The 27,769-nt window shown below is 41.8% G+C and overlaps 1 protein-coding gene across 1 annotated transcript in view; it reads left to right on the top strand.

Annotated features, from left to right (window-relative positions):
- Window positions 1-27,769, top strand: part of Pi4ka (phosphatidylinositol 4-kinase alpha) — a 136,809-nt gene that overhangs the window by 30,294 nt on the left and 78,746 nt on the right. Inside the window, exons 8-18 of the mRNA XM_042666171.1 lie at window positions 2,335-2,483; window positions 5,689-5,754; window positions 7,291-7,387; window positions 10,321-10,512; window positions 11,110-11,210; window positions 11,818-11,947; window positions 12,600-12,732; window positions 14,858-14,953; window positions 15,337-15,520; window positions 16,453-16,556; window positions 22,311-22,479. Coding sequence (XP_042522105.1) covers window positions 2,335-2,483; window positions 5,689-5,754; window positions 7,291-7,387; window positions 10,321-10,512; window positions 11,110-11,210; window positions 11,818-11,947; window positions 12,600-12,732; window positions 14,858-14,953; window positions 15,337-15,520; window positions 16,453-16,556; window positions 22,311-22,479 — 1,421 coding nt within the window. The remainder of the gene's footprint in view (window positions 1-2,334; window positions 2,484-5,688; window positions 5,755-7,290; window positions 7,388-10,320; window positions 10,513-11,109; window positions 11,211-11,817; window positions 11,948-12,599; window positions 12,733-14,857; window positions 14,954-15,336; window positions 15,521-16,452; window positions 16,557-22,310; window positions 22,480-27,769) is intronic.

Below are 27,769 nucleotides of genomic sequence, written 5' to 3'. Positions count from 1 at the left end.
TTCTTCTCCTCAAAGAAACAAAGAAGCAAACAGAATGTTGTTATTACTTTGTAGGGACCTTTAGTAGTGACAAAATACTCTCACATAATTACTATAGTTTATTCAAATGAGTGCCCTGTACCATGTCAAACATAATAAAGTTTTCTCTACCTTATCTTTGAGGGAAATTATGCCCAGATTAAGTGATAGGAAATAAGGAAACAAGAACCCTGTGCTTCATGATATAGTCTATTCCATTTTTGATTGATGCTGTTTGCTAAAAGAGCATCTCTCAAGAAGATTCTGAGAAGTCTGAGGGGATTTTTTTAATTTAATTTTTTATTATTATAAAGGTGATGTACATAGGGATTACAGTCACATAAATCACATAATTAGTATGTTTCTTGTTGGACAATGTCTCCCCCTTGCTCTCTTCTAGTTTTTCCTCCCATGTGAGAGGAATTTTTGAAAAAGGGTAAGATAGTCTCCAATAGCAAGTGAGCAACTTTGTGTACAGTATCTCTTGAATATGTAAAAGCATAAAATGTTGCAGTCTATGTACATATGATAACTAAAGGCTAAGTTCACCCATATGGAAAAGCTCATTCCCTAAGAGAACCTTGCACCCAAGTGTAGAGTGTATCTTTTCTTTGCCACTTGTCTGTCCTCAGGGCATCTAAGGTCAGCTATGAGGACTCATGGCACTATGTACCCCTGTTTTGCCACAACCAGAACTAAACTCACCTTTTGTCCCTTCATAATTGAATTATATAATTTGGTACTGGCTTATTTATAGGTTGATATTTATTTAGTGTTACTTAAAGTTAAACTCAGGGCCTCATGCCTGCTGGACAAGTATACTACCACTGAGTTACATCCTCAGCTCTTTATATTTTGAATGAGGGTCTCATTGTATAGGCAGGCTAGTCTTGAATCACTATCCTGCCTTAGCCTTCTTAGTAGCTGAGGTTACAGATGTGCACCACTACACCCAGTTGCGGTCAATATAAAAATACTGATTTGATTTATAATGGTAATTTTCTATCAAAGTGCATTTTTGTTGTTGTTAATTTGTTCTGTTTTGTTCCAGTACTGAGGACTGAACTCAGGAATCTGACTTTTTTTTTTTTGCCAGTCCTGGGGCTTGAACTCAGGGTCTGGGTGCTATCCCTGAGCCTCTTTGTGCTCAAGGGTAGCGCTCTATCACTTGATCCACAATGCCACTTTGGCTTTTTCTGAGTGGTTAATTAGAGATAAGAGTCTTATGGACTGCCTGGGCTAGCTATAAACCACAATCCTCAGATCTCAGCCTCCTGATTAGCTAGGATTACAGGTGCCCACCTATTGGCTTAACTTTCTTGCTCAAGCCTGACCCTTTACCACTATTCTAGCCCAGGTGCTTGCTCATAATTGGAAATGAAGTTTTAAGGGCTTTTCTGCCTAGGCTAGATTTGGACCATGATCCTCCTGATTAGCTAGGATTATAGGCATGAGCCATCGGTGCTTAGCTTATCAATTATTTGATTTGGGGTTCATATATTATACCAAGGGATTTCATTGTGACATTTCTACATATGTGTTACAGTGTATTCTGATCAACTTTATCCCCTCTGTCACTCTCTGGGTTCATGTTGTTAATAAGAATTTTCTCATTTTTGGGGGGGTGGGGTGGGGGGAGGTTGAATTCAGGGCCTTACCTTTGCTAGGAAGTTACCACTTAAGCCATACCCCAACCTCCTTGATTTACTCCCATTTGGGGGGGGATGAGGTCTGATTTTTTTTCCTCAGGCCAGTCTGGACAGCAGTCCTCCTGTTATAGCTGAGTAGGCAAGTATGCTGCACCATGCCCAGCTATTAGTTGAGATGACATTCAGCTGTTTTTGCTTGGGCTGGCCTCAAACTTATGTGATCCTCCTAATTTCTGCCTCCTGAGTAGTTGGGATCACAGTTGTGACCCCCTCTTAATTTTTTTTTATTGTGATATGCCCATCTTAGGTGGGCATATCAGTGGCTCATGCCTATAATCCTAACTACTCAGGAGGCTAGGATCCCAGTTCGAAGCCAATCTAGTCAGGAAAGTCCCGAAAGACTCTTATTTATCTCAAATTAACTACTAGAAAACCAGAAGTGGCACTGTGGCTCAAAGTGGTAGAGCACTATCCTTGAGCGAAAAATCTCAGGGACAGTGCCCAGTCCTGAGTTCAGGCCCCACAACAAACAAAAAACAAAAACAAGGAATTGAAAGTGTTTGCAAAAGCAAAAATCTATGCCTTTATTGTTTTTAAGGGAAATCCTTTTGAAGAAGTGTCTCTGCAATGTATGACCATGTCTTTCTGTTTGTTGTTTTTTACCCAGCCTCTTGCCTGTCAGATGGGATGTCCTTGGAACCTGAATACTACTTCTTCACCATCAGCTCTAGCTTCTCAGTCTCTCCCCTGTTCAATGGTGTCACCTACAAGGAGTTCAGTATTCCACTAGAAATGCTCCGAGAACTCTTAAACTTGGTAAGCAGTGTATTGGTAGATAATTGGACAGTCAATGAAATTGCAGTGTTTTTCTTGAGGCAGCATCAAATTCATAGTTCTTCTGTCTGAACATCGTAAGTGCTGGAATTATAGGTGTGTACCACTATTCTTGGTAGAGAGAAACTTGGAGTACAGGTTGAATATCTCATTCAAATTCCTTGAGGCTAGAAATTTCATAAATGGGGTCCTGCTATATTGCCAGTCTAATCTCAAACTCCTGAGCTGAACTGATTTTCTTGTCTTAGACTCCTGGGTAGCTGGATCTAAAAGCACATACCACTGTACCAACTTATATAATTTTTTAAAATAAGTTTTTATGTGTGAGCCATTATGTGAAGTCACTGGATTTTTCCACTTTTGATAACAGATTGGTGCAAAAATGTTTTGGATATTTCAAAGAGGGATATTTTGCCTGTATAATTATTTCCAACTACAATTCAGAAGTCATGAATTAGCAAATTAAAGAAGGAAGGAGGAAAGTATTAGTAGAGCAATAGTGCAGTACCTTTGCAGATAGTCCTCACAGCATGCATGTCAAGGAGGCTCCAGCAAGCCCATTTAAAAGTAAAGATGTCAGTGTTAAGTTTATCAAGGATGAACAGGCCAAGGGTAAGGTTAGAATCTGTCCAACATTCAGACTCCATTAAGTACAGTGCTTTTCTGTTATATCTGACTCACTGTCAGGAGTTGTTCTATTTAGATTAATAAGAACCTAAGATTTTTCTTATTTGAGTGTCTTTAGATGATCTTGAAGTAACATCAGTGAAGGACTGGTATCATTGGCAAAGTCTTGAATAGACAGGCATTTGGTCAGATCAAAGGACCTTGAAGTTATTACGATAAAGCTGGATAGTTCAATATAGGTTTGATTTTTGTTTTTTGTTTTTTAATCCTGAGGATGACACCCTTGCCTTTATACTAGGCAAGCATTTACCACTGAGGTACCTCATTAGCTCAGTATAAGACTGAGTAGGCAAGAACGACATTATGAGACTCTGAAGATCATGTACTTTCCAGGCCAGACGCCCATGACCCACACTTGTGATCCTAGCTATTCAGGAGGCTTAGATCTAAGGATCATGGTTCACAGCCAGCCAAGGCAAGAATGTCCATGAGACTCTTACCTCCAGTTAACCTCAAGAAAACTGGAAGTGGCGCTGTGGCTCAAATGGTAGAGCATTTGCCTTGAGCTGAAGAGCTCAGGGACAGTGCCCAAGTTCAAGCCCCATTACCGACAAAAATAAAAAAGAAAGAAAGATTATGTACTTTCTGTTTTGGAAACTACCAAAAGTGTTGAGCAAGTACTCTAGAGAGCAGCCATCTCAGCTGTGGGTAAAAAAACAAATTACTCAGAGATTTAAGAAGACATTAAAGCCTAGAGGATAGGGTTGAACTATAGCTCAGTAGTAGAGAGCTTACCTAGCATGTGTGAAGCCAGTCTAGGCAGGAAAGTCTGTGAAACTCTTATCTCCTATTAACCACCAAAATTCAGAAGTAGAGGTGTTGCTCAAGTAGTAGAGCACCAATCTTGAATAAAAAAGCTATAAAGATATAACCCAGGCCGTGTCCAGTCTGGCTTTTTTGCTGATTAACTGTAGATAGATTCTCAAGGATTTTTTCTTTCCTGAGTTGGCTTTGAACCACAGTTCTCAGATCTCATCTTCTTGAGTAGCTAGGATTACAGACATGAGCCACTGTTGCCTAGTTTAATTTATTTTTTTTTATTTTTGGGTCCAATTGTGGGGCCTGAACTCTGGGCCTGGGCACTGTCCCTCAACTCTTCAGCTCAAGGCTAGCGCCCTACCACTTGAGCCACAGCGCCACTTCTGGCTTTTTTTTTTTTTTTTTTTTTGCTTATGTGGTGCTGAGGAATCGAACCCAGGGCCTCAAGCATGCAAGGCAAGCACTCTACCACTAAGCCACCTTCCCAGCCCAGTTTTTTTTTTTTTTAAGGCAATTTGTAGTTTCTCTCCTGGTGTATTATCATTATCACTTTGTAAATGACCTTTGTCAAGTAGTACGGTTTCAGAGAGTGGACAATTTATTAAGTCTATTGCTATACTAACTGCTTTACAGAAAAAAAGTGAAAAGAATTACTTCTATTAGAAACTTGGCTGGGCATGGAAGTCCCAACTATGCAGGAGGCTAAGGCAGGAGGATCCTTTGAGCCCAGAAATATGAACCCAGCCTGGGCAACATAGCAAGACCCTATATCTATCTCCTCCCATACATACACAAAGGAAAAAAAGTGCAAATAAGTACATAGGTATTGGGGCTGAGGATGTAGTTCAGTGGTAGAGTACTTACAAGGTTCAGGGTTCTATCCCCAGAACCACCACCACCTGCAGCCCACCCCACACCCAAATAATTTAAGGTGCATAATGTGTGCTCTAGTCTATGTTCCTGGGCAGCTTTGGAAGGACCAGTGTCAGGTCTCTAGGTGGAGAGCAGAGCTCTCACCCCCTGAAGACTGGCATCCTAGGTGTCTGAGAATGAACTAGGGCAGGTTTTCCCATAGCTGGATTAACTGAGTGGATGAATGTCAGTGTACTCTGCAGTCTGAACATTCGAATCCTGGAGATGGAAATCTATCATTTGTGAATTTGAGGGAGTTGGTTGATTGGTTGGTTTGTAATGTCATTCATACCTAGGGTAAGGAAAGAAATCCTTAGTGATGCTATAATTGTGTGTTATGTATCTATTTTAATTAATATACAAAATATCATTGACCTATCACATTTGGAACCACATGTTTTTGGTTTTCTTTTTAAACGTTGGAGATGTAACCTGGAGCCTCTGGCCTCCTATATTCATACTCCACCACTGAGCTATAATCTACCCTGTAAATGTTTTTTGTTGTTGGCTATGGGGCTTGAAATCAAGGCCAAGATGCTGTCCCAGAATTCTTTTTCTCAAGTCTAGCACTCTACCACTTTGAGACTCTCTACCACTTTGAGACACAGTTCCACTTCCTGTTTTCTAGTGGTTAATTGGAGATAAGAGTCTCCTGGATTTTCTTGCCCTGGCTGGCTTTGAACTGTGATCCTTAGATCTCAGGCTCCTGAGTAGCTAGGCTTACAGGCATGAGCCACTAGTGTCTGGCCTGTTTAGGTTTTTATATGTCAACTTGACTTATGCTTTGTCTCTTTCATTGTGTCATTTACTTCCTTTGTATCCCTGACAGGTGAAGAAGATTGTTGAAGAGCCTGTACTCAAATCCTTGGACGCAATTGTAGCTAGTGTGGTAGAGGTATGTCCCTTCTGAGAACATTAGCACAAGATTAGCTTGACTTTAGCATCTGTAGGGAGAAATCAGGAGTTCACGTGAAAGTTGGAGTGGAGGAGTTTTCCGGTGAGTTTTCAATTTATTTTAATGCTAGTCCCATGTAATAGCAACATGCTTGCTCTGCTTGGCTCTTAAATATATCACATCACAGTGTTATTGATTAGTGGTCAGTATCTCCATTTCACAGCTTGAAGGTAGAAGTTCATAGAGCTAACTCATATATTAGCTCACATCAAGGACTGTGGAAGCTAAGAGTCCAGCCTTGGTCTACTTCATCTTCCTTGCCCCTTTGGTGCTTCTAAAGCTTTTTCTCCAAGCTGAGAGCTGTACTTCAGAGACACATTCAATCTCTTTCTTTAAGTATAAAGGAATGTATACCTCAGGAACTTTTGTCTTTAATATACTTGGAACCAAGGCCTGTAGCTTTATTTATGAAATAATTATAAGGTGGTGCTGAGAAGTCTCAAAATCTCAGTGAAATTCAAGTCTCAAAATCTCACAAGAGCCAGGCACTGGTGCCTCATGCCTGTAATCCTAGCTACTCAGGAAACTAAGATCTGAGGATTCCGGTTCAAAGAGAGCCTGGGCAAGAAAGTCTATGAGACACTTATCTCCCATAAATCACAGAAAAAGCCAGAAGTGTTGCTGTGGTTTAAGTTGTAGAGTGCTAGCCTTTAGCAAAAAGAGCCCAGGGACAGCACCCAAGCCCAGAGTTCAAACTCCATAACTGGCAAAAAAAAAAAAAAAGAAAGAAAGAAAGAAAAGAAAGAAAGAAGAAAAAAAAGTCTTGAAGATTTGATTGCCTGAGCTTTGAACCTTGATCCTTAATAGCTAGGGATTACATGTCCTCTTTTCATCCAGTGTAAAATGAGTTTTTGTTTGTTTGTTTTTTTGTCAGTCATGGGGCTTGAACTCTGGGCCTGGGCACTGTCCCTCAGCTCTTCAGCTCAAGGCTAGTGCTCTACCACTTGAGCCACAGTGCTACTTCTGGTTCTCTGAGTGGTTTATTGGAGATAAGAATCTCATCAACTTTCCTGCCTGGGCTGGCTTTGAACTGTGATCCTCAGATCTCAGCCTCCTGAGTAGCTAGGATTACAGGCGTGAGCTATAGGTGTCCGACTCTAAATGAGTTTTAATTTAAAATGTGAGCTGAATCTGAAGTGTCTTGACAGTAGTGTCTCCCTCCAGGGATGAACAGGATTTAATCTCTTGATTTTGGCTGTCTTTTGCTTCCTTCACTTCCCAAGTCCCTGTTAAAGCTGATGATGATGGGCTGTCAGCAATAGGAAGGTAGTTCTTCCTCTCAGGGTATAGATGGCTCCTCCTTGTAGCCATTAATGTATTGCATGAACATCCTGCTTCCTTTGGGCTTTTACTTAAGAGGTTGAAGAGAGTAAAGTGAGTTACTTCTAGGCTTTTATACATATAAAGCCAAGTACAAGGCCAAGGGCAATCAGAAAAGTTTCTGCTCTTTGATCATTTTTTTTTTTTTTTTGGCAGGCTAACTCCAGTATTGATCTCTATTATACAACCTTCAGTGACCCCCTCTACCTGACCATGTTCAAGATGTTACGTGACACTTTGTACTACATGAAAGGTGAGGACTGTTGATATGTATGCATGAATGCAGGATGTGGAGCTCCCTGGCTGATATCAAAGGCTGGTACTTGCTTTGTGCTGAGGCCCTTTAAAAAAAAAAACAGGTGTGAAAGCCAGGAATTCAAGAGTAACATGGGAATCACAGCAAGATCCCATCTCAAAACAATAGCAAAAACAAACAAAAGTACACATGTGAACCACATAGTCACATGACTTATTATTTTTTTGGAGGGGAATAAAAACAAAAACTATCTATGACTTTATGATTATATTTTATGACTCTAGTAGATTCTAGTACTGTTAGTGATAGTATAGCTTCTTCAATAGGTTTATTCCTGAGCCATTTTTCTAGCATATACATATTACATTGTTAGATATTTTTTGTGTATTTGCTGGTACTGGGGCTTAAATTCAGGTCCTGGGTGATGTCTCTTAACTTTTTTGCTCAAGGCTAGTGCTCTACCATCTTGAGCTACAATAGGATTTTTTTTTTTTTTTGGCCAGTCCTGAGGCTTGAACTCAAGGCCTAGGCACTATTCCTGAGCTTCTTTTGCTCATGGCTAGTACTATACCACTTGAGCCACAGCATCCCTTCTGGCCTTTTCTGTTTATGTGGTACTGAGGAATCAAACCCAAGGTTGTATGCATGCTAAGCAAGCACACTACCACTAAGCCACATTCCCAGCCCCTACAATAGGATCGATCTTGAGATTGCCCAGGCTGGCTTCAAACATGATCCTCAGATTTCAGCCTCCTGGATTACAGGTGTGAACCACTGGTACCTGGCCTATAGTTTTTTTTTTAATTAATTTTTTAAAAAAGTTGTCCTATGTAAAGGACTTTTCATTTGGTCACCTCCTAGTCCTTTCTCTGCCCTGCTAACAGAGCTGTTAGTTCCCATACCCTGTGAACCCATCCAAAGATATCACTGACCTCCATTTTAGAAAACCTAGTTTCTGGCTCCTTTTTCTAGCCTCCTGTATCTCTTCCTGGTTTAAGCCACCCCTTCTCAGATTTCCTGCATTCATTGATGGTCTTCTTGCCCTCTGGCTTCCATGGGGTTAGTTTTGTGACCATCTCTTCATTAAGTTCTCTGTTATTTTTGTTTTGTTTTGTTTTTTGAGATAAGGTCTCCCTATGTAGTTTACACCGGCCTTGAACTCAAGGGATCTCCTCTTAGCCTTCTAAGCACGAAGACCACAGGCACATACACTTATGGATGTAGTTTATACATGCTCAATGTAGATATTTTAGAAAATAAAAAATAGAATGATGCATTCAAAAATGTTTAAACTCAGAAACAATCTTAATTGTTTCACATTTATAAACATGTACATTTTCCTCTGTGCATTAAGCAAATTTGTTTTCCTATGCTCTTTCCTCATGCCATTAAATTTTTTCATAAACATATCCTATCATGTAGGTATATCATTATCATAATCTAATTCAGAGGGCTCCTAGGAAACTGTCAGGGTCACAGCAATTAGGGTTTGGATTCACTTAGGAGAGATGTTAACAACAGCCCAGCTTGGCCTGACTTCTGGGAGCTTCCAAGTCCTCCTGCTTGTGCTGTGTGTTTCTGACTTCCTCTATTGGCCTGACTTAGTCCTGTTACAATGATGCTCCTAGACCCCATAGATGAGAGTTTGGAAAAATCTATAAACTTGAATCAATAGTCTAACAATCTAGAGAATTCTTTTCTCATTGCACCCACTTTTTGCCTTTGTTTTTTCTTTTTTGTTTTGCTTTTTGTTGGTCGTAAGGCTTAAACTCTGGCCCTGGGTGCTGTCCCTCAGCTCTTTCAGCTCAAGGCAAGCACTCTGCCACTTGAGCCACCACTCCACTTCTGGTTTTTTGGTGGTTTGTTGGAGATAAGAGTCTCACTGACTTTCCTGCCCGGGTTGGCTTTTGAACTGCAATCCTCAGATCTCAGCCTCCTGAGTAGCTAGGATTACAGATACGAGCCACTGGCGCCCAGCTTTTTTGCCCTTGTTATATAACTAGCCATCTTTTTTTTCTTTTTTTTTTTGTGTGCCCTGGGGCTTGAACTCTGAGCCTGGGTACTGTTCCTTAGCTTTTTTGATCAAGTCTAGAGCTGTACCCCTTGGTCCACAGCTCTATTTCCAGCTTTTTTGGTAGTTAATTGGAAATAAGAATCTCACAGACTTTTCTGCTCTGGCTGGCTTTGAACCATAATCCTCTGATCTGAGCCTCCTGAGTACCTAGGATTACAGATGTGAGCCACCTATGCTGGTCTCTGGCCATCTTTAAATATATATCTCATTATGGAGTTCTTTCAAATTGTAAATTAAACCAATTCCATTGATGACATACATCTCTTATGTATTTCAGATATTCAAGTTTTAGTATATGACTGCTTAAAACAAAGCATGTGAGCTAGGCAGGCACTGGTGGCTCATGGCTATAATTCTAGCTACTCAGAAGGCTGAGACATGAGGATTGTGGTTTGAAGCCAGGCTGGGCAGGAAAGTCCATGAGACTCTAATCTCCAATAAACTAACTCCTCCCCCCAAAAAAGCCAGAGGTAGAGCTGTGGTTCCAGTGATTGAACTAGTCTTGAGCAAATAAAGCTCAGGCCCTGAGTTCAGGACTGGCACCAAAAAAAAAAAAAAAAGAAAAAAAAAAGCACGTGAGTAACTATAGCTCAATAGAGCACTTGTATGAAGCCCTATGTTTAATACCTAGCATCCAAACAACCACCACAAAAAGAAGCATGGTTCTGACTTCCTTGGGAAATTATTTTATCTAATTTCCAGGTACTATGCATATAGAAAACTAGCCAATCTGCCTATCCACACTCTTCAGTGTTCTTGGAGCCACATTTTGTTAGAGAAAGATCAGTGCCATTGATCTGGCACAGTGTTCTGTTGAAGTTTTATTTCTAGCTCTGGCCATCCTTCTTTTCCACAGACCTTCCCACCTCCTTTGTGAAGGAGATACATGATTTTGTGCTGGAACAGTTCAACACAAGCCAAGGAGAGCTCCAAAAGATTCTTCATGATGCTGACCGGATCCACAATGAACTGAGTCCCCTCAAGCTGCGCTGCCAGGCAAATGCTGCTTGTGTGGACCTCATGGTATGGGCTGTGAAGGATGAACAAGGTAGGTTGCCTGCCTGTTGTATTGCAGACAGCCAGATTGTCTTCCTTGTCCTGTGAGCTCCAGGGATACTTTCTTCCCATGAGGTTCCCAAAGTGACTTCTGGAATACTTGCCTATTTCCAGCATAGACAGTCATAATGAGTGGCCATTTCCCAAGCACTTGCAGTATCAGGTCCTGTGATAGACTGGACATTTGCTGTCCTGTACTATAGTAGAGAACACTGGATCTAAGAAGAGGGAAAGGCCAAGGCCACAGGGTCTGTGTTTTTTCCAGTGCTTCTTGCTGGTTCTTTAGGCTTCCCTATGGAGAGATAGAAGCTTAAAGCTGGAAGGTCAGGGATTTGTCCAAGGTTAGAGAGAAATGGGAAGCATTCTGCAGAGTAAATACTGTGGGACAAGAAGACTTAGGGCTAACAGAAGACAGTTGTACACAGTGCAGTACAGAATGCCTGCCTCTAAGCCACCTGTTGCATAGCCTCTCCTGTTAATAAACCTGCAACAGATGTTTCTCTGGGGTTGTGTGAGTAGTTATGAGAAGGTATTTTGTGAATATTGGACTCTGCTAACCTTTTATACCCATTTCTAATTTTGAACTAAGGTGCAGAAAATCTTTGCATCAAGCTTTCTGAAAAGCTGCAGTCCAAGACATCCAGCAAAGTCATCATTGCCCATTTGCCCCTCCTTATCTGCTGCTTGCAGGTTAGTGCCTCTGGTGTTTGAGATTCTTGATTCCCAAGCACGAGATGTCTTTCTTGCAATGGTGTTCTGGTTGTGGTTGGTCCTTCAACAATGAGTCTAATGTGGACTCTGGCCATTAAGTGAACATGGGCTCCCTCTTTAGGACATTGGAGTTTCTGCAAGTGGTATCCAGGCTACTTGCCTTGAAGAAAGCATCAGTTCCTGCTCTGTTGTGAAACTGCCCTGCATGTTCTGGGCACTTCTTGAGGCCAGCAGAAGGGCTAGATACCATGAGACATCATAAGCCATAGGGCCTTATGAGAAAATGTGTTTTGTCACAGTTCTACTGTGTGTTCCTTAACATAGTTCCCACTAACTCCACACTGGCCATTGCTTAACAAGCACGTTTTATACTTTGTTTCCCAAAGAAGTAAAACACATTTAACAGTCTATGTCCTGCATAAGGAAAAGTCAGCATCATCTCCCTGCTTGCCTTTGCTTCTTAGACAGGCAGCCTCTGGGAGCTTTGACTTTAGAAGTTTTGATCAAACTTGGACATGAGAAGGGTTGAGGTTCTCACTGTTCAGGGTCCCTCCTGGGCTACATGATGGTTGATGGTGTGTTGCAGGGTTTGGGCCGCCTGTGTGAGAGGTTCCCAGTGGTGGTGCACTCAGTGACGCCGTCCTTGAGAGACTTCCTGGTCATCCCATCCCCAGTGCTGGTGAAGCTCTATAAATACCACAATCAATACCATACAGGTAGGTAATAGAAGACTGCATCTGAAGCTTGCATTCAGCATTCAGTCCCTGTGTGCTTTTGGTGACTATACTTGGGCAAAATTCCTCCTCCATGCCTTTCCTTCTGCCTATCCCTTTAGGTTCCCCGTTTCAAGCTATTAGGCCTTACCTCTCTACTTTCCCACTGAAGGCCCCTTTTTTGGTCTTTTGTCACTGTAGTAGTCTGTGAATACTGTATACCGCAGTGCCTGTTTGGGAGCTTTATGTATACAACCTCATCTGGTCCCCTTTACTATCAAGAAATTGCTGCTTTTACCTATTCACCCCTTTATCATCTATTCATCCTTTTAATTTAACACATTCCTTTCAACCTTTCTTGTTGGTCTTAGAATTTCTCTTTTAGAAATGTTTGGTCAGATGTTTTGAGAATGCTTTGCTTTTATTTTTTTGGCAGTACTGGGATTTAGTGAACCAGGCTCTCAAGCTTGCTGGGCAGATGTTCTAGCACTTGAACTATTCCCCCTGTCCTTAGAGTGAATGCATGTTTTTTACAAGGTTAAAAGTACTTTGTTTTTAAAAAAAAAAAAAAAATTTGTTTTTTTTTTGAGTGACAGAGAAAGGGGATGGAAAGGTAAAAGCCAAATCAGACACAGGTTTGAATTTTTACATCTAGTTGCTGGCAATGATATAAAAATCAGTGTCACCAATGAGCATTCTGAATCAACCCTGAATGTCATGTCGGGCAAGAAGAGCCAGCCGTCCATGTATGAGCAGCTCCGGGATATTGCCATCGACAACATCTGCAGGTAGGAGAGTGAATAGAGGGAGACCTGTTCTGGAAAGGGAGAAAAGTGTTTTAGACAGATTTATTTTAAAATAAGGATGTTTGTAAGTCTTAAAGTTTGTTTCTGATCATTTCAAAGCATGATCTAAAAGAGAAATTATTGGATTTTTTTTCTAATAAAACTCCCAGGAAGTGGAGGTGTGGCTGAGTTCAAGCCTCTGTACCTGTACCTTAAATAAATTAATAAGCAAGGCTTTCTTCATTTTCCTGGTCATAAAAATAGCCAAAAAAATGAGCTGGGAATATGGCTTACTGGTAGAGTGCTTGCCTAGCATGCATGAAACCCTGGGTTTGATTCCTCGATACCACATTAACAGAAAAAACCAGAAGTGGCACTGTGGCTCAAGTGGTAGAGTGCTAGCCTTGAGCAAAAGGAAGCTCAGGGATAGTGCCCAGGTGCTGAGTTCAAGCTCCAGGACTGGCAAAAAAAAAAAAGCAAAATAACATCCAAAATAATAGGTTATCATGTTTTCTTTTTCTTTTTTTGTCATGTTTTCTTTTAATACATGAGAGAGAACGTTTTTTGTTTTTGTTTTTGCTGGTCTTGAGCTTGAACTCGGGGCCTGGACACTGTCCCTGAGCTCTTTTGCTCAAGGCTGGTACTCTACTACTTTGAGCCACAATTTCGCTTCCAGTTTTTGAGTGATTCATTGGAGATAAGAGTCTCATGGGAGAGGGCTGGGATGTAGCTCAATGGTAATGGGCTAGCCTAGCAACTGCAGCGACCTGGATTCGATTCCCCAGTACCAAAAAAAAAAATCTCAATAGAATTTGGAGGTGGGGGTGGGGGATGGGAAGGGGAGACAAAGGAGATAATGTACTCATTATCTTGCCCATGTAATTGTAACCCCTCTATATGGTATTTTCTGGCTTTGAACTGAGACCTTCAAATTTCAGCCTCCTGAGTAGCTAGGATTACAGGCGTGAGCCACCAGCATGCTGTGAGAGAGATTTTTTTTAAACTTTTTTTATTGGATACTTTTTGCTTTTTAGATTTTTACTGTGTGAACTCTTGATCTCTCAATTTGAGATTCAGATCCTTTTCTGTTGTTTGTTAGTTTCACTGGTCTTGGACTCTAAATCCTCCTGCCCCAGCCTCCTTTGTGCTAGGATTACACGTATGCAACATCGTGCTTGGCTAGAAAGCCAGATACTTTGATTCTATGAAAATGTCTTTGTTCTTTTTAATTCTTTTTAGCTTCTTTTAGAAGCTAAATTGGAACAATAACTTAATCTCACTCAGAAACCAAACAGATAAGGGAGAATGAGACATAGCTTGTGAGATTTTATTTTCTTAGAGGTGTTAAAATTTTTCCTTTTTTCTATAGCATAAGCATTACTGTTAACTATTAGAACCTTGATGTAGGGACTAAAGGTGTGTAGCTCAGAGGTAGACCATATATGTTTAGTGTTTATAAAGGCCTCAAATTCAGTCTCAGCATCGAAACTAATAATAACAGCAGCAAAGCCCATGATATATAAGTGTAGCGTTCCCTCCACTGTTTTAGGACCATCTATCTTTTAAATCACTCAGTGTGACTTTGTTAAAGAATAGTAAAGGGGCTGGTGTTTGTGGCTCATGCCTGTAATCCTAGCTACTTAGGAAGCTAAGATCTGAGGATCACAGTTCAAAGCCAGCCTGGGCAGGAAAGTCCATGAGACTCTGTCTCCAATTAACCACCAGAAAACTGGAAGTGGCACTGTGGCTTCAAGTGGTAGAGTGCTAGCCTTGAGCTGAAGAGCTGAGAGATAGCGCCCTGGCCCAGAGTTCAAGCCCTACAACTGACCCAAAAAAAAAAAAAAAATTAAAGAGTATTTAAAATTGAACTGAGACTGAAATTGATATTTCTTCAGATCAGTCAAAATAATGTAGTGGTTATCTCTGGCTTGATATTTTTCAAATGAGCAAAATCAGCAGCAGTTCTTTGAATTTTTTCTATATAATGTTTTACTCAGATTTTCAGGATATTTACTTCTAAACAATTCTTTAAATGTTGTTAATTTGAGAAAAGGAAAAGAAAAAAAAAAAAAACAAAAAAGCCCTAATCTCATTGTTTTGATGTCTGATGGACTTCCTCTCTGCTTAGATGCTTGAAGGCTGGCTTGATGGTGGACCCAGTGATCGTGGAGGCTTTCCTGGCCAGCCTCTCCAACCGACTCTACATCTCCCAAGAGAGCGACAAGTATGTTCTTATTCCTTAGGGCAGCCAGTTATTCTTAGCAGGCTCAGGTAGTGTACCTTGCATCATGCATGTTGGATTTTTTTTCCTCATCACAGAGAGTAGGCCTATTGTGTTTGTCACAGGTTTAAGGTGGAACCTACCTCAGAATGTACATTCTTGACTACTGCATGAGAGTTGAGAAAGATCTTTGTCCTCCAGCCTAGTACCCAGGGCTTTGTGTTTCTGCTGGTGGTTAAAGCTCCTGGCTGTCATTCAGATGAATTCTTCATCAAGGCTGTGGGGAAATCAAGGTCTAGAGGTAGCCTCTGAGTTTTATTTTGCTACTGCCTACCAGAAGACTGTGCGTAAAGTGCCTATGTCCTTACCTCCTATTTCTCTTATAGGGACGCTCACTTGATTCCTGACCACACCATCCGAGCCCTGGGACACATTGCAGTGGCACTTAGAGACACTCCAAAAGTAATGGAGCCAATTCTGCAGATCCTGCAGCAAAAATTCTGTCAGCCCCCTTCACCCCTTGATGTGCTCATCATTGACCAACTGGGCTGCCTTGTTATCACTGGCAATGTAAGGAAAAGGGCACTGTAATTAGGCCAGAACCGTGCAACTCACTAGTCCTGATTAGACCTTGTTAATCCCCTTTCACTAGAAATGTACAATTACAGAGTAGATTTACCTTATCACAACTATTTCACTGCTATATAGTAAGAGTGGTGTAATAGTTTTACTTGTGCTAGGGTAAAAAATGTTTAAACTAATTTCATGTCATATAAATAGCATAAAATAGGAACTAAGTCAAAGCTACTTCCCTTTTAGTGTGCGTGTGTGTGCATGTGCGTGTGTGCGAGCGTACACGCCACGCATGCCAGTACTGGGGATTGAACTCGGGACCTAGTCACTGTCCCTTAGCTTTTTATACTCAAGGCTAGTGCTCTACCACTGAATCATACCTCCACTTCTGACTTTTTGGTGATTAATTGGAGATAGGAGTCTCACCGACTTTCCTGCCCAAATGACTTTAAACTATGATTCTCAGATTATAGCCTCATGAATAGCTAAGATGGTAGGCATGAGCATGAGCCACTGGTGTTGGGCCCTTTTAACTCTTACTTTGGGTTCTCCCTTTCCTTCCTTCCTTTTTCTCTTTCTCTCTCTCTCTTTCTTTCTCTCATTTTCTTTTCTTTTTTCCTCTGTTGGTCATGGGGCTTGAACTCTGGGCCTGGATGCTGTCCATGAGCTTTTTACCTCAAGGCAAGTGCTCTATCAAGAGTCTGACAAACTTTCCTGCCCAAGCTGGCTTTGAACAGCAATCCTCAGATCTCAGCCTCCTGTGTAGCTAGGATTACAGGCTTGAACCACTGGTGCGTGGCTTTGATGGTCTTTTATAGCCTGGAATTCTGAGCTTTCCCTTTGGGTGATGACAAGAGGGTATTTTCCATGTTTCTAGGATGGACATATGGAGTCACAGCTTGGTGACAACACTTTTTGCTCTCTTCCAGCAATATATTTATCAGGAAGTGTGGAATCTCTTCCAGCAGATCAGTGTGAAGGCCAGCTCGGTTGTATATTCAGCCACCAAGGATTACAAGGACCATGGCTATAGGTAATTTTTCTGTACCTTCTTATCACCTCAAATCCTGACAGTATTTAACTCCCTTTGAGAATGTATGGTTTTGGAATTAGGTCTTTTTTTTTTTTTTTTGTCAGTTGTGGGGCTTGAACTCATGGCCTGCATGCTTTCCCTGAGCTCTTTTGCTCAAGTTTAGTGCTCTATCACTTGAGGTATAATGCCACTTCCAGTATTCTAGTGGTTAATTAGAGATAAGAATTTCATAGACTTTCTTGCCCAGGCTAGCTTTGAACAATGATCCTCAGATCTCAGCCTCCTGAGTAGTTAGGATTATAGGCATGATCCACCAGTGCCTGACTCTGAAATTAGTTTGTTTGATTTTTTGTGGGTTTTTTTTTTTCTGATTCTGGAGCTTTAACTCAGAGCCTGGGCTCTGTCCTCTCTGTGCTCAAGGCTATTGCTCTATTACTTGAGCCACAGCACTATTTCCAGCTTTTTCCGTTTATGTGGTACTGAAGAATCGAACCCAGGGCTTCACAATGCTAGGCAAGCACTCTACCACTAAGCAACATTCCCAGCCAAAATTAGTTGTTGTTTTTTTTAAATAAACTTTTCTTCTTATGAAAGGTATATGCTACAAATCAATGCATATACAAGACAGGAGATGAAAACCCACATATGACTGTCACCTAAAGCTAACCACTATATATCTCAGTGAGCATGGCTCAAGTGTCTCCCCCTTTCTTTTGAACAGGCACAATCTGCACACATAGTTGGCCTTCATGGAGCAATATGGTCATAGATTGTTTTTGCATATTACCTTTAATGGCTGTGTAGTTTGCTGTAAATGTGGCTTAGTGGTAGAGTGCTTGCCTAGTATGTATGAGGCCCTTGGTTCGATCCCTTAGTACCACATAAACAAGCAAAAGTCTTTAATGCCTGGTGCCAGTGGCTCATGCCTGTGATCCTAGCTACTCAGGAGGCTGAGATCTGAGGATCGCGGTTCAAAGCCAGCTGGGCAGGAAAATCCGTAAGACTCTTATCTCCAACAAACCATTTAGAAAACCGGAAGTTGTGCTGTAGCTCAAGTGGTAGAGTGCTAGTGTTGAGCTGAAGAGTTGAGGAACAGCACCCAGGTCCAGATTTCAAGCCCCACAACCAAAAAAAAAAAAGTCATTAATGGCTTTGGAGTATCCTATTGTATAGTGTGCAAAGATTTCTGTAACCACACCTAACTTAGATATTGTGTGACTTTTTAGTTTTCCTGACATCAAGTGCTTCATTGAATAACCTAATAGCTATGAATCTATGAGCATCTTTGTTTTTGTGCTGGTCCTAGGGCTTGAACTCTTGACCTAGGAACTATCCCTGAGCTGCTTTTGCTCAAGGCAAATGCCCTACCACTTGAGACAGTGCCACTTCTGTCTTTTTTCTGAGTAGTTTATTGGAAATAAGAATCTCTTGGGCTAGGCCCAGGTGGCTCACGCCTGTAATCCTAGCTACTTAGGAGGCTGAGATCTGAGGATTGGTTCACAGCCAGCCCGGGCAGGAAATGCTGTAAGACTATCTCTAATAAACCACTCAGAAAAACCAGAAGTGGCACTGTAGCTCAAGTGGTAGAGAACTTACCTAGAGCTGAAGAGCTGAGGGACAGTACCCAAGCCCAGAATTCAAGACCCACCACCACCAAAAAAAAAAAAAAAAAAAGAATCTCATGGATCTTCCTGTCTAGGCTGCCTTATAACTGGGATCCTCAGATCGCAACCTCCTAAATAGATATGATTACAGGCATGAGCCACAGCACCCAGCTGTATATTCTTTTATAGCCTATATTTGTACAAAGTCTGGCCAATTTATCCTGGTAGATACAAAAATAATTCCTTGCCGAGCACTGGTGGCTCATGCCTGTAATCCTAGCTACTCAGGAGGCAAGATCTGAGGATCATGGCTCAAAGCCAGCCTGGGCAGGAAAGACCGTAAGACTCTTGTCTCCAATAAACCACCAGAAAACCGGAAGTGGCGCTGTAGCTCAAGCAGTAGAGAACTCGCCTTGAGCTGAAGAGCTGGGGGATAGTGCCCAAGCCCAGAGTTCAAGCCCCATGACTGACCAAAAAAAAAAAACCAACTTCTTTGTCTTTTCCTTGCCCTTTCCTGGGAATTCTTTAAGCAAGGGACAAGTTCCTATATGTTTGGAGGATTCACAAGAGTATGTCAGATCAATGGAAGAGAGAGAGGGAAAGTCAGACAACAGGAGGTTGGTGTAGAGAAGAAGAAAGCACTTTTGTTGGAATTTGTTTCTGGTCACTGGAGTCCTTTTTTCTTTAAATCCAGGTATTTCTCTCAAATTCTCTCCAAGTCAGTTTAGTAAGAAAGAGTACCATTGCATAGCCTTAGAAAGGCTTAACCTCTCTGTGTCTCAGTTTCCTTACTTGCTAAAGAGCACCTGTCTCTAGTTGTGTGGATTTGAGAATGTGTATGTGAAAGTTCTTGATCATTCTGAGTTCTTGACATTATTATACAATTGGACCTTCCCTTTCATAGTTGCAGCATTCCCCAGGTTCAACCATCTATAGATTGAGACTATTTGGGGGGGAGGGGGGGGAAGCCTGAACCTATAATGACTTTTTTCTTGCTATCATTCATACAATACAGCTAAAGAAGAATAAGATTAGCTGGGTGCTGGTGATGCCTGTAATCCTAGCTACTCAGGAGGCTGAGATCTGAGGATCACAGTTCAGAGCCAGCCTGGGCAGGAAAGTCCATGAGACTCTTAATCTCCAATAAACTACTCAAAAAAAAAAAAAAAACAAAAAAACAGAAGTGGTGCTGTGGCTCATGTAGTAGAGCACTCACCTTGAGCAAAAGAAACTCAGGGACAGTGCCCGGGTCCAGAGTTCAAGCCCTAGGACTGGCAAAAGAAAAAAAAATTAAGATTGATTGGAATATGTTATATAAATATGAGGAAATGTCACAGTGAGACATTTCTTGTATAACTAATGAATGTTAATTTTAAAAAAGAACAATTTTTTTCAAGGCCAAACATGGTGGTACACTCCTGTAATCCTTAGGAGGCTAAAATAAGAAGATTGTGAGTTTGAGCTTAGACTGAGCTCAAGGCCAGCCTGGGCCATATAGAAGACTCCAAATAATAATAATATTATAGGTAATCTAAAGATTATTCAAATTATTTGGGAAAATTACATAGGTTATATGCAAATACCACATTGGCTTATTTATTTTAATTTTGTTTTGTTGTATTTTTAGAGACAGAGTCTTGCTATGTAGCTCATACTACCCTTAAATTTTCAATCCTCTTGTCTTAGCCTACCAAGTACTGATTACCACATACACCACCATGCCTGGCTGCCACACTTTCTTTTTTCTTTTTGTCAGTCCTGGAGCTTGAACTCAGGGCTTGGGCACTGTCTCTGAGCTCAAGGCTGGCACTCTACCACTTGAGCCACAGTACTACTTCTGGCTTTTTCTTTTTTCTTTTTTGGGTCCGGTCGTGGGGCCTTAACTCTGGGCCTGGGCGCTATCCCTCAGCTCTTCAGCTCAAGACTAGCACTCTACCACTTGAGCCACAGCTCCACTTCCGGCTTCTTTTAATTTTTGCTTATGTGGTGCTGAGAAATCTAACCCAGGGCCTCATGCATGCAAGGCAAGTGCTCTACCACTGAGCCACCTTCCCAGCCCACTTCTGGCTTTTTCTGTTGATGTGATACTAAGGAATGGAACCCTGGGCTTCATGCATGCTAGGCAAGCTCTCTACCACTAAGCCACATTCCCAGCCCCTGCCATACGATTTTATTTTATTTTTAATTTTTTTTGGTCCATCATGAGGCCTGAACTCTGGGCCTGGGCACTGTCCCTCAGCTCTTCAGCTCAAAGCTAGCACTCTACCACTTGAACCACAGCGCCACTTTTCTGGCTTTTTTTTCCTGCTTATGTGGTGCTGAGGAATTGAACCCAGGGCCTCCATGCATGCAAGGCAAGCGCTCTACCACTGAGCCAACTTCCCAGCCCCATACTATTTTATAAAAAGACTTGAACATCCAGAATTTCCACATCCTTGTGGGTCCTAGAACTAGTGATTCATGGATAATGAGAGGTGATTTTACTTCGTCCTTTACACTGCTAGTGTTATGAGCTTGGGCCACTTGAAAAGTCTGAAGATTATAGGTTGGGACCTAGCCAGGCTCATTTCAGTCCTTCCTTCCTTTGTGTCTGTCCTGGTCTCTGCAGTGAAAGTGACACTCTGGCCCAAATGCCTCTTTCCCCATGTTGCTTCTTTTCTCTGAAAGTGTCTGTTGGCCTCTCTGTAGAAGAAAGTGAGAGAATTATAGTCTCAGGCTATCCTGGGCAAAAGGGCAATACCATATCTGAAAAACACCAAAAGGATTGGAGCATGGCTCAAGTAGTCGAACACTTGTCTAGAGAATGAAAGGTCCTTAGTCCAATCCCCAGGATTTCACCCTACAGAGAGAGAGGGAGTGGGATTTTCACCTAACTAGAAAGGGAATGGTGTGTGTGTGTGTGTGTGTGTGTGTGTGTGTGTGTGTGTGTGTTGGTGGGCCAGGCTGACTTTGAGCTGGGATTCTCAGATCTTGTGTGTGTGTGTGTGTGTGTGTGTGTGTGTGTGTGTGTGTGTGTGTGTGTGTGTGTGTTGGTGGGCCAGGCTGACTTTGAGCTGGGATTCTCAGATCTTAATGCCCTGAGTAGCTGAAGTGCCTTTTATCATAGCTGCCCTGTGCCGTATAATTTTTGACCAGTCAATGTACTGAATGGTCCACATAGGTTTTTTAGGAGATGGGTTTTCGTGTGTGTGTGTGTGTGTGTGTGTGTATGTGTGTGTGTGTATTTTGGTGTTGGTTCTGTGGCTTGAACTCAGGGCCTGGGCACTGTCTCTGAGTTTTGTTGTTCAAGGCTAGCACTCTACCATTTGAGCTGCAGCTTTACTTCTGGGTTTTTGGTGGAGATAACTGTCTTATTGACTGTCCTGCCCAGGCTGTCATTGAGCCTCCATCCATGATCTCAGCCTCCTGAGTAGCTAGAATTACAGGTGTGAGCCATTGGCACCCAGCTTCACATAGTTTTTAATTCCTCCCACCTATGAAGAGGGAATTATATACTTGTCTTACTTAGGAAGAAACCAAGGCTGAAAGACTTAAGGAACTCAAGAGCATGCAGCATGGACGTGGCAGATCCTGGCCAACTCCAGGGTCACAGAAGCCTGTTTTGAGGCATGTGGCTGAAGGACAATCAGTTTTACATGTGGGATTTACATAAGGTAGTTGGCCCCAGACCATTGAGCAGTTCCCGAGTGTTCCATGTTTGCTGATTCATCACCTCGGGTTAGATTAAGAAGCTGATCATTAGGTGAAAGTTTTGTGGGTGTTAAATAATATCTTAAGGTTTCTGTGATATGGGGGAGAAAAGTTGGGCCCAAGCAGGAATTGTCTGGAATGAGTACTTCCATTTTTACCAATGCATTAGGCCCTTGACATTTCAGAGGAAAGTGTCCTGAGCCCTTTACAGGTCCCTGGTGTACAGTCCTGAAACTTTGTTCCCTAGAGCTCCTTACTGGACCTCAGAAGAGAGTGCTACAGTCATGTCTGAAATAGTTCACTTTTTCTAAGGTATTATTTGTCAGGAAGATGGCCTGTTCATCACCTCCTGAGAGTGCTTTGACTCATAGGTACATGATGAGGTGTCAGCTTACTTTATCTCTGAGTGCCAACTGCCAGACACAGTTGACAGCCACTGTTATTTTGCTCTTTCCTTTAGGCACTGTTCCCTGGCAGTAATTAATGCCCTGGCCAACATTGCAGCCAACATCCAGGAGGAACATCTTGTAGATGAGTTGCTTATGAACCTGCTGGAATTGTTTGTGCAGCTGGGGCTTGAGGGAAAGCGAGCCAGCGAGAGGGCGAGTGAGAAGGGGCCTGCTCTGAAGGTAAGGGGGAGATTGTAGCAGCTTTTCCCATCAGCACTTCTGCCCAGCATCCTAAGCTGTTGAAATATCCCCTTTTTGATGCTGGGGATCAAAACTTAGTACTTAAGGTATGTTAAATAATGTGCATCTTCCCCGCCCCCCTCCCCATGAACTAATAGCTCCCCCAGCCCTCTGTTAGGTGATTTAACTACATCTGGAAAGAGCAAAGAAAAAGCGGGGGGGGGGGGGGGGGGGGGGAGGAAATAGGTATCTCAGAGATGCTAGCAGAGTTTATTAGAGAAGATTCATTTATAAGAGAAGATTCATCAGATTAAATCTGTATCATGACAGCCACCTCCCACAGCCTAGGTGATAGCATGACAGAAGTCTAGCATGAATTCTGTCCTAGACCACACTCTCCCTTCTTATCTATTATGAAACAATGTGGGAGATGTCCTTTAGACTTTATGAGCCTGTCATTGGAACATATAATAGCATAAAAGAACTGGATTTGACCTCATTTCAGGCTCTCTCAAAAAAGGCAGGTCCTAGCCAGGCACCAGTGGCCCACGCCTGTAATCCTAACTACTCAGGAGGCTGAGATCTGAGGTTGAGGTTCAGACTCAGCATTAGCCTTCAGGACAAAAAACAACAACAACAAAAAACCTCTGGGACAGTGCCTAGGCCCTGAGGCCAAGCCCTAGGGCTGGCATTGAAGGAAAAAAGAGGGTTAAGAGAACAGGTAATAGCTGAGATTGCACTCATGGTCTTTAATTTCGTGGTTTTTGTTGAGGGTAAACAAGAGAATCTCTGTGTCTATGAACTTTTGTGGGTGAATATAACAGGGTAGTGTGGTGAGGGGCACTTTAAACTGGGCTGGTCAGGAATGGTTCTCTGCAGAGGATAATGTCTGAATTGAGACCAAAAGGGAGTAGCTAATACACAAAGGGATTTAAGATCTAGGCTAGTGGTCTACAACTTGAGCCACAGCTCCACTTCTACCTTTTTTGGTGCTTAATTGGAGGTAAGAGTCTCATGAGCATTTCTGTCCAGGCTGGCTTCAAACTGAGATCCTTAGATCTCAGGCTCCTGAGTAGCAGGAGCCACCAGCATCTGGCTTTATATTCTTCTTTATAGGCTCAAGACTCTCAAAATTTAATGCCTATTTTTTTTTTGTTTGTTTTTTTTTTTTGGTCCGGTCGTGGGGCCTGAACTCTGGGCCTGGGCGCTGTCCCTCAGCTCTTCAGCTCAAGGCTAGCACTCTACCACTTGAGCCACAGCTCCACTTCTGGCTTTTTTCTTATGTGGTGCTGAGGAATCAAACCCAGGGCCTCAGGCATGCAAGACAAGCGCTCTACCACTGAGCCACCTTCCCAGCCCCTTAATGCCTATTTATAAGCTAGGGCCACTGTAAGGATTTCCTTTTCTGTCATTGGATACAAAGCCCTGAATTCTTTTTTTTTTTTTTTTTTTGGTCAGTCATGGGCCTTGAACTCTGGGCCTGAGCACTGCTTGAGCTCTTCAGCTCAAGGAGAGTGCTCTACCACTTGAGCCACAGCACCACTTCCCGTTTTCTGGTAGTTTATTGGAGATAAGAGTCTCATGAACTTTTCTGCCCAGGCTGGTTTTGAACTGTGATCCTCAGATCTTAGCCTCCTGAGTTGCTAGGATTATAGGCATGAGCTACTGGCGCCCTGCCAAAGCCTTGAATTTTAGTATTTTCAGGGTAGTTCCTGCTGCATATATAAGTATTTATTGAGCAGCTGCCATGCTTTTCCCACTGAAATAGGACTTCCTGGAATAAGAGGATCCCAGAAGAACAGTGGTGGTAGGATGCTGTGAGGACAAGCTACTATAATTAGTGACTAAACTAAGACATTGTTTCTTTTCACCATGCATTCCTGAGGCTTTCAGTTTCCCAGAATAGCGTAGGCAGAGGTACTGTTCATGCACTCCAGCTCAGGGAAACTGGCTTAAAATTCTATTCTTACCACACAGCAGCTGTGTTGCCTTGGCAGACTATTTAAACTCTCTGTGAATCTTCTCGCTGGATGATAATACAGGCAAAGAACTCAGAACCATGCCTGGCCATCCTTAGCTACTGTAATTTTTATAAATAGAGCATACATTAAATGTGTAAATTTACTCAATGTCTGTTGTAGCTTTCTTACATTTTTTATTTAGCCAACAACTTAACTTTTATATACTTATTTAGTAACTTACAAGTTTTCCTGAACTTGGAATGACCTATTTATTGTAAAAACAATACAGACTCTGGAGAAAATAGGAATAGAAGGAACATTTCTAAAAACAATAAAAGCCATTTATGACAGACCAATAGCCAATATTATACTTAATGGGGAAAAGCTACAACCAATCCTCCTAAAAACAGGAACAAGGCAAGGATGCCCACTGTCTCCACTCCTCTTCAACATAGTCCTAGAACCCTTAGCCAGGGCAATAAGGCAAGAAAAAGACATTAAAGGGATCCGCATAGGGAAAGAAGAAGTTAAACTATCCCTTTTTGCAGACGACATGATACTATACCTCCACGATCCCAAAAACTCCATCCCCAAACTTTTAGAAATCATAAGTCACTTCGGCAAAATAGCAGGATACAAAATAAACCCACAAAAATCAGTTGCCTTCCTATACACTGATAACGCACAGGAAGAGAGGGAAATAAAGGGAGCAACCCCATTCACAATAACCTCCCAAAAAATAAAATATTTAGGAATTAACCTAACCAAAGATGTAAAAGAACTATTTAATGAGAACTATAAAAAGTTAAAGAAAGAAATTGCAGAAGACACTAGGAAATGGAAAGACCTCCCATGCTCCTGGATAGGCCGACTTAATATAGTAAAGATGGTGATACTTCCAAAACTAATATACAAATTCAATGCAATTCCTATTAAAATCCCAATGACGTACATCACTGAAATACAGAAAACAGTCCAAAAATTTATATGGAACAACAAAAGACCTAGAATAGCCAAAACAATTCTAGGGGATAAAGACAATATGGGAGGGCTATCCATGCCGAACTTCAAACTCTACTACAGAGCTATAATAACAAAGACAGCGTGGTACTGGCACAAAAACAGACCCGAAGACCAATGGAACAGAATAGAAGATCCAGATATAAATCCACAGGCCTACAGCCAGCTGATATTCGACAAAGGAGCCAAAGACATACAATGGAAGAAACACAGCCTCTTCAACCGCTGGTGCTGGGAAAACTGGGCAGCCACATGCAGAAAACTAAAAGTGGACCCCAGCCTATCACCATGCACCAACATCAACTCAAAATGGATTAAAGACCTTAACATTAAACCTGAATCTCTGAAACTACTGCAGGACAGAGTAGGAGAGACACTTGAACTAATAGGCACAGGAAGGAACTTCCTGAACAGAGTCCCAGGGTCACAAGTTGGAGAGAGACTCGACAAATGGGACTACCTTAAAATAAAAAGCTTCTGCACAGCTAAATCTATCGCAACTAAGCTAGAAAGACAACCAACTAATTGGGAAAAAATATTTACCAGCAATATATCAGACAAGGGGTTAACATCCTTTATATACAGGGAACTCAAGAAACTAATCCCTCCCAAACCTAACAAACCAATTACTAAATGGGCAAGGGAACTAAAGAGGGACTTCTCAAATGAAGAAATAAAAATGGCAAAGAAACACATGAGGAAATGTTCATCATCCCTGGTGGTGAAGGAAATGCAAATAAAGACAACCCTGAGATACCACCTTACCCCAGTCAGAATGTCCCACATCCACAAATCAGCCAACGACAAATGCTGGAGGGGATGTGGAGAAAGAGGAACCCTATTACACTGCTGGTGGGAATGTACACTTATACAACCACTTTGGAAAGCAGTCTGGAGGGTCCTTAGAAAGCTAAAGATTGACCTCCCTTACGACCCAGTCATACCACTTCTAGGCATCTACCCTGAACAACAGGAACCAATATACAAGGACACGTGCACCTCCATGTTTATTGCAGCACTGTTCGCAATAGCTAGGATATGGAAACAACCTAGGTGCCCCACCACAGATGAATGGATCCAAAAATTGTGGTATCTATACACAATGGAATATTATGCAGCCATTAGAAATGACAAAATAATGGCATTTGCAGGGAAATGGATGGAGCTAGAAGGAATCATGTTGAGCGAGGTAAGCCAAGAACGAAGAGACAAATGGTACATGGTCTCCCTGATAAGTGGATGCTAAATCCAAAAGGTTAGGTGATACGAAAAAACTAACAGGACTTAAGAAACAAAGAACTCCCGCTCATCTGGTTGAACCACTACTAAATATCCCCATGCTGCTGATCACAAATATGGTATATAACATGTGAACACTGTTATATATTACAGACTGTGGTAGACAATTTGCTCTAGGGAAGTTAGAATGAACTTGTGACTTTGAAATTATGTAATCATTTAATCACAATCAAAAAAAAAAAAAAGAACCTCGGGGAAGGGAGGGAGGGAGGGGATGGTAGGGGGAAAACAATGGAGGGGGTAACAATGTTCAAGAGGAAGTGTACTCAGTACCTCACTCATGTAACTGTAACCCTCTGTATAGTAGCTTTACAATAAAAAAAAAAAAATACAGAAATTTACAAATAATAGAATACCCATATCTACTCAGATAGTCATTGATGACATTTGACATGTTCTTTTTGACTTGTGATGCATGAGTATTACGTAATTGAGATTAGATCAGAGCACAATCCTAATTCTTGCTTGATTTTTAATTTAATATTTGCTGTGGCTACTTTACCAAGGTGACTAAATATTTTTCAGATAGTCATCTTTTTAGTGGCTGTATCATGTTCAGTTATACAAAGTACCACTATTCGTGTAATAATTTATATAATCAGTAATTTATGTTTGATGTTTAATTGCTTCCATTTTTGCTATTAAAATTATGCTAGAGAAGCTGGGCAGAGGCTGGGAATGTGGTTCAGTGGTGGAATGCTTGCCTCACATGCATAAGGCCCTGGGTTCGATTCCTCAGTACCACATACACAGAAAAAGCCAGAAGTGGCTCTGTGGCTCAAGTGATAGAATGCTAGCCTTGCGCAAAAGCAGCTTAGAGACAGCACCCAGCCCCTCAGTTCAAGGCCCAGAACTGGGGAGGGGGGGGGAAAGAGAGAGAAGCTGGGTATATCTGTAATGCTAGAAGCTCAGGAAGCTGAGATCCGAGGATTGCAGTTCAAAAACAGCGTAGGCAGAAAAGTCCATGGGACTGGTTTTTTTTTTGTTGTTGTTTGTTTGTTTGTTTGTTT

Source organism: Dipodomys spectabilis, unplaced genomic scaffold (assembly GCF_019054845.1).
Source record: "Dipodomys spectabilis isolate Male_0828 unplaced genomic scaffold, ASM1905484v1 ptg000363l, whole genome shotgun sequence".
Taxonomy (NCBI): Eukaryota; Metazoa; Chordata; class Mammalia; order Rodentia; family Heteromyidae; genus Dipodomys; species Dipodomys spectabilis.
This window is presented reverse-complemented; position numbering and strand designations above follow the sequence as displayed.